Source organism: Arachis ipaensis, chromosome B02 (genome assembly GCF_000816755.2).
Source record: "Arachis ipaensis cultivar K30076 chromosome B02, Araip1.1, whole genome shotgun sequence".
Taxonomy (NCBI): Eukaryota; Viridiplantae; Streptophyta; class Magnoliopsida; order Fabales; family Fabaceae; genus Arachis; species Arachis ipaensis.
Window position 1 is genome coordinate 8,805,427 of NC_029786.2, and position 7,079 is coordinate 8,812,505.

General features: G+C 33.3%; 2 protein-coding genes across 2 annotated transcripts in view; one reads left to right on the plus strand and one right to left on the minus strand.

Moving 5' to 3' along the window:
• The window catches only part of LOC107624803 (putative UPF0481 protein At3g02645), a 6,218-nt gene extending 4,603 nt beyond the window's left edge, over nt 1-1,615 (plus strand). The window contains exon 2 of the mRNA XM_016327261.2: nt 160-1,615. Coding sequence (XP_016182747.1) covers nt 201-1,523 — 1,323 coding nt within the window. The 5' untranslated portion in view covers nt 160-200 and the 3' untranslated portion in view covers nt 1,524-1,615. The remainder of the gene's footprint in view (nt 1-159) is intronic.
• Nucleotides 2,381-7,079, minus strand: part of LOC107626767 (glutamate receptor 2.8-like) — a 6,702-nt gene continuing 2,003 nt past the window's right edge. Inside the window, exons 2-5 of the mRNA XM_016329669.2 lie at nt 4,410-5,465; nt 3,967-4,279; nt 3,350-3,756; nt 2,381-2,981 (exon numbers count right to left, since the gene is read on the minus strand). Coding sequence (XP_016185155.1) covers nt 2,418-2,981; nt 3,350-3,756; nt 3,967-4,279; nt 4,410-5,465 — 2,340 coding nt within the window. The 3' untranslated portion in view covers nt 2,381-2,417. The remainder of the gene's footprint in view (nt 2,982-3,349; nt 3,757-3,966; nt 4,280-4,409; nt 5,466-7,079) is intronic.

Consider the following 7,079-nt stretch of genomic DNA (forward strand, 5'->3'; position numbering starts at 1 on the left):
AAATTAGTCATATATATATATATAAAATAAATATTGAAAGTGAATTAAATATCAAATATATTTATACATACACAAATATAAAATCAGTTTTCAAAACTAAAATCTTTTCTTCATTTTTGGTTTCTAATTTAAAGTGATCCTTTTGGTCCACTGCTGTAGGGAACATAAGAAGTGAAGTTTGGTTAATTAGTTGGAGCAAGATGACGACTGCTACCACTGATGCTACTGATTCAACATTGGAGATGGTTAAACACGTGATCGATGTTGAAGACCTTGAAGAAGAATTGACTCCAATATCTGATGTGTGCATGATCTACACAGTTCCTTCCAAACTTAGGAAGATGGATGAAGAAGCTTTCACCCCTCAGTGGATCTCAATAGGACCCATTCACTTCGACAAAGAAGAGCTGAAGGGAATGCAAAAGCTAAAGTACAGGTACTTGCTGCACTTCTGGAAGCGTGTCTCAAACGACGAAGCCATGAAGAAATACAAATGTTTCCTCGAAAGTCAAGTACAAACAATAAGGCAGAGTTATGCACAGAAGTTCCCAGAGATAAGCAATGAGAAATTTGTGGAAATAGTGCTGCTAGATGCTGTGTTCATCGTAGAGCACTTTCTGAGTGAGTGGGAATTTGAACATCGATGTATGTTAACCAATCATATTACAAAAGGTATCCAGAGGGACTTGCTGCTTCTTGAGAATCAGCTTCCATTGTATGTGTTGGAGGAACTCTATCATAAAGTTGCAACTCCTTGTAAAGATTTTCATGAACTTACCCACCATTATTTTGGATCTCTTTATCTGTATGCGGAATATTCAAAAAGGGACAATAAGGCAGCTCATCATTTTGTTGATTTTGTTAGGAGGTGTTGTCTTCCGGAATGGAGCTTAGAATTGTTTATAAAGCAAGAAAATTTGCAAGTGAGCGCAAGCAAGTTGTATGAGGCTGGGGTAAGCTTTGAGTGCGTTGGTGATAGAAGACTGATTGACATAACATTCAAGATGAAGAAGCCATTCAATGGCTACTTACTCTGCTTGGGTTGCTTGCCATCATGGTTCAAGAGTTTCAAAGCTCTATTGATGTTCCCACGGTTGAAAGTTGATAAGGGAACAATATGTGTTCTCAAGAACTTAATGGCTTTTGAGCAGGACCATTATTCGGATGAACCTTTCATCACCAACTATGTGTCTCTGTTGGACTCTCTCATTCACACCAAAGAAGATGTAGAGTTGTTGGTGGAAAAAGGATGCATTTTTCGAGAACAGGTGAGTAATAAGGAAGTGGTGAATCTGGTGAAGAGTCTTTCCAAACATGTGGTTTCCAGTAAGACGTGCTACTATAAAGTCATAAGAGAACTCACACTCCACAACCAGAGTGGCTGGAAAAAGACCATGGGGACAGTTAGGAGGGTGTACTTTCGTGACACTTGGAGAGGCAGTTCCACCATTATCGGCATTTTTGTTCTCATCTTCACCATCGTTAGTTTCTATCGCAATATTCATGCTTTAATTTCTAAATAAAACTAACTGAGCTCCCTTTTAATTTCTTTTTTCAGAACAAAAATATACACATATATTGAGACACAAATAAAATGTCTTTGTTCTGTGTTTTAGTTTCGATATTGATTGATCATTTCATTGAGATGTACACTATATACACATGGAGTGTAACTAACTTGCATACTGTTACATCAACTAACTAATTAACTATCTTAGTTACTTAAGCTACAAGTAATCAACTAAACTGTATAGATAAATTTAAAAAAATCTATTGCATTAATTTGCTCTCTGCGAATTGTCCCATCTCTAAAATTCTGAAAAATATCATATAATCCAATAACTAAGTGTTACATCAAGCTCTGCCCAATATCTAAAAAAATCAGCCATCAGTAAGACTTAAAATAATGTTGGTTTTTTTTTTATTATTTTCAGATTATCAGATCTATGATTACCGTAACCCTCATTTTACATGCCTGCACCAGAGCTACTTCACTTAATGTTTGTGTTTGGATTTTTTTGTAAACAAAGGCTTTGAAAACATATTTTACTTGTGGGAGATTTAAATGACCATGGCATTCAATCGGAATTAGGGAAGGATCCTCGAATTTCATAAATTGGGGCAAAAAAAATTTGATTGTATAATATTTTGTTTCAAAAAGAAACAATAACTAGTATGTTTTTAACAAAATATATAAAATAAAAGGTAATTCTACAAATTTATGTTCTACGACTGTGAAAAAGGTAATTCTAATCTTGTTTTCAAAACAGAAAGGGAAAAAAGTTAGCTGATAAACTAATTAACTCCATGCATATTTTCCATGGATAATTAATTTTAGACATTTATTTGAACAAAAAAAAAGAAAGGTGCTTATTGCTTAACAGTTAACACAAGATAATTAGGTAATCATGTTAGAACTAGAGGGATCTATGTGGCTTAATAAGAGGTTGTATCCCTTTTGTTGTAATGACAGGAGGTTCTTGTGTAGGTTTGTGTTGAGTATTTGGAGTACCCGAAAAGCCTGAGCCTGTGTAACTAGATGGACTAATTGGAGGGCAAGAAGACACACTTGTTGGTGCTGACGTAAGACTACAAGTTACGCCTGAATCACTTTTCTTGAAAGTGTGGGAGCTTAGATCTCTCTCATGGAAGGTATTTAGCAACTTTCCAATGCGTGTTCTTATAGAACTACTATCATCAGGGAGATTATGGTTTAACAAAATATGTCTATGCTGATATATGAATGTGGCTAAAAAGATAACGAGGGCTAATAAGCAACAAATACCTACAACCAAGAACAGACCCCAGAAGCTTTCTAGTCCTAGGCTTGTAGAAGATACTTGTGCTGCATTGTTATTTGAATCTTGACAACTGCTTCCATTCAACCATGCATTCTCAATTCTTCTCATTTTGCCTCCTTCACTCACATTCAAGATTGCACGTGATATGTCTCCCACTAGAGGTGACCCTTTTGGAAACACCTGAATATACATAGCATATATATATATAAGAAGTTAAGAACACATAAATTATGTAAAGGTTCTAAACTATTATCTCTATAAGAAGATAATTGCATATGAGTAGCCATCAAATTAGTAAAAATTCAAGAACCGTTATTCTCTCATCTAAAAATTTTCAATTCTCATTTTCATGCGAAGACAATTACATGTAAGAAATAAAAAAATTAGTAAAAATCTTTTCATACGAAGATGATAATTAAAAATTATTAGATATTAAACATTAATATCTAATAATTTTTAACTATTATTTTCGCGTGAAAACTCAACTCACGTAAATAGTCATTGAATTATATATATAAAAAGTGGTGCAGTGGATAGATGGAACTTACAAAGCCAAAGCCACCAGTTTTAAATCTTGGCTCAACCATGGCATACTTGGAGCAATAAGTTCCAAGAAGGTGCATCACGTAAGGGACTTCGTCAAAAGCCGCATCGATGCCATTATTAGCACTTCCTTTTGTGAAGAGATCATTGCATTCTTCTGCAGATTTATATATCTTAAGCTGGTTTTCATGGAACCCCAAATCCTTCAAGATTTCATGAACAAAAGAACCTTCCAAATAACCAACATTCAACCGATTCTTTAAGAGTTGATGAACATCTGTAAATGCTGGGCGTAGTCGTTCAACTGTTAAGAGAGAGGTAAGACTTGCAGTGTAGCTTTGAACCAGAATTTGAACTACAAAAACCCATACTATCACCACAAATCTTCCATAATTGCTCTCCACTCTCTCTTCTGCATAATGGCAAAGTTAACATTTTCATACGGTGAAAATTCGTATGTAGTTATCTTCATGTAAGGTTGTCGGTTGATAATTAAAAATCATTAGATGACAATTTAGTCAAACTCGCCAAAACTGCAGATGAGTTTTTATCTTTTTATATATGCAATTATTTAATTAAGAAGAATATATCAAAATCAAAGTGAGTAGACATAGAGACTTACGATGAGAAAATACCATGGTTGAGAAGGAAAACCACAAGCTAGTGCCAATTTGATAAGGCATAGGCCCTCTAAAACATTCATTGATTCGGTGTTCAAGTACCCAAACAACAAATCCTATGAAAACAAAGGTAAAAAATATTGTTACCCAAAGGTCCCATGTCAATGGCTTCAAGAAGGCCCATGCATTCTTCTTTCTATTGTCTCTTACTGGAACAACCATAGTCACACCAGATTCTGTGTACGGCAATGTGAAATCGACATACTTGGACCTGTTTCCCGTAATTGTTGTGTCCCCCACCACAGCATCAAACTTCTGCACCAATAGACATACATTGCTTCACAATCAGATTAAACTCATGAATAATAAGAATTTAATTTTGACATACATGTAAAGTAGTTTTACACGTGCATTCATTCAATTATGTAATAGACAGTTTACTTACTTCATAATAAACTTGGGTGATCAAATCATCATATGTTCCTGCCATCTCATTGTTGGAATTTTCAAATGGAATGAATTCAAATGGAAGGGCATAAGGCAACGCTTCTACCACAGCATTAAACACATCAATGCAGAACCCGGTGACCTTTGTAGAATTGGTAATAGGATCATGGATTACTTTCACAAATTCAGAGAAGCCATTATCTTTTACTGGGACTCCTATCTTTAACTTGTTACCATTTGTGGGAATTTCCCATCCCTTTGGAACAGAGTAAGAGTCCCCTGGCCATAGAATTGCTCTTAGATTCTCCTTAGAAGTTGAATTATTTGCATCCATGTCTCTGATTAGTCCCTTCTGTGGTGTCCAAAATCCAATGTTTCTTTCACTATTACCAATCACATTAACTATCTCAAATGGTGATGTTTCTAACTTCCCACCACCCACTACTTTGAACTCACCACCAACACCTTTGAATCTAACATTTGATAAAGCTTCCCTCAGCTTCTCGCCGTCTCGTGAAACGCCTAAGTTTTCAAGATCAGTCACGTTGTTGGAGTTGTTGCTCACATTAGTGAAGCCGAAAACAGTGTTGTCAAGCTTCTCAACTGCCATGGCTAATGCAGCAGTAGCATCATAGGCCCATATTCCAAAAACATCCAAATTAACATCAACAAGTGTTGGATTGTCTCTTAAGAACTCTCTTTTCCATCGAGCTCTAAAATCAAGAAGCTGTTTTGTTCTTGGAATATAAGGCCTAACACCCAACACACCTTCCATGGATTCCATAACCGAAGAGTCCAATGAGTTAAAAAGATTAGCAATTCCAGCAGTCACAATCCAAACATAACCTTCATCCATCATTCCAATGTCTTTGGCAATGGAGAAGAGACGAGAGGCAAGACGGAATGTCATGTGAACAACAAAGACTCTAGTTTGCATAGTCATGAGCTTGTAGAGCTCTCTCTCAATGACATCATTTGTGGCTGAGAAATCAATGGCGCTGAGATAAGGAACACGAATGTATGCTTTCTGAAATGAATTGGTTAGGGATGCTTGCTAACACACCAAAGAACCACCAGAGACTTAGATCCAAGGTGCTACGAGGTTGATGCTTCACCATTTTCCTTGGTATTAGTAATAATAATGTGAAGGTAGCCAAGCAGATAGCTTAAATGTTTTTATTCACGAAAATTCATTATATATGTTGATAGAGGAAACCTAGTAGTAGTAGGTGCGGTCTGTGGACACAAATATTTTCACCATCTTTATTTTAAAAGTGATTAAAATTTTATTGTGTAAATTTTACTATCTTTTATTTATATCTTTCAATATTTTTAATATAAATATAAACAGGTATTCTTAATATTTTATGTAACCAATATATTCATATAGAAAGCTATCAAATGTAAGAGTGATTATAGAAGTGTGTTATTTATACTATTTTTTAATATTATGTGTATCTTTTAAAAAATAAATATATACTACTTTAATAAAAATATACATTTTAAAGTATAACAGAAAATAATAAAAATATTATTTCTATTGATTATATGTTTGAACTGATGGACTATTTTTGTTTTACCAAAGTCAAGTCAGTAAAAGAAAGGTAGACTGTATCAATATCTCTGTACAACGTGCTTGTATTTGAAAAATTAACAAAAAAAAAAATACTATTTATATAACGTTGACGGATTGACCCTGCACCCATCTCACATCGTGATTCTACTCCCACATGTTGGGGGTTTATTTATATAACAATAGCAATTATATATGCAATTGTATTTGTGCTTATTAATTTATTGTTGTATATATTATTTTATGTGTACGGTATTAATAAAAATGCGAGGTTGGTTAAAATATGAATATACTTTGCACATTAATTAAAAAAATATTAGGTTCAAATATTTTAATAGTGATGTTACATAACTAAATTTAAATAAATTTAATTAAATTAGTCAAATTATTTATTGAGATAATAAAAATTATCCATACAAATATGTAGAAATAGATCTACTTGTATGTGTGTGGGGGTACAGTTGCCCCCACTAAATTTTAAAAACCAAATTGTAAGCACATACATACTTATATATATAATGTCCCCATAAAATAATAGGTTTGCCCCATATTTAATTTTTTAATGTATGTGTGAAAATTTTAGATTATATAATAACAACACAATAATAAAAGTTGTCCTATGTCTATTGATTTATTCAATGCTAAATAATTTGGGAATTACCAAAAGTTTGTCTACATTTTACTATTCTATTCGCAATTGCATTGAATTGAATTACCGATTCTGCCATGTTGAAAAACTCATGGAGCCACATGAATCATGAAGCTGTGTGCATCACATAGAATTAATATAATTACTAATATAGAATCTTAAAAATACAATAAAAAAGATAATGTAAATTGCACTATAAATTAATAAGATTTAATCATCCAAAGATAAAAATTATATTCCCACCATTGCCTTTGAAATTTGAAATAGCTAGACCTCTATTTGGAATATAATTTTTGATGCGTTCACATATTCAGATATTCTCTTTTTATTTTTCACTCAAGGTGTCAATTAATTTTTTTTCTTCCACTATATTTAATTATTTATTTATTGTTTATTATTTATTTCACTTTTTCTTTTTCATTTTATTAAAATTAATCGCTAAAATT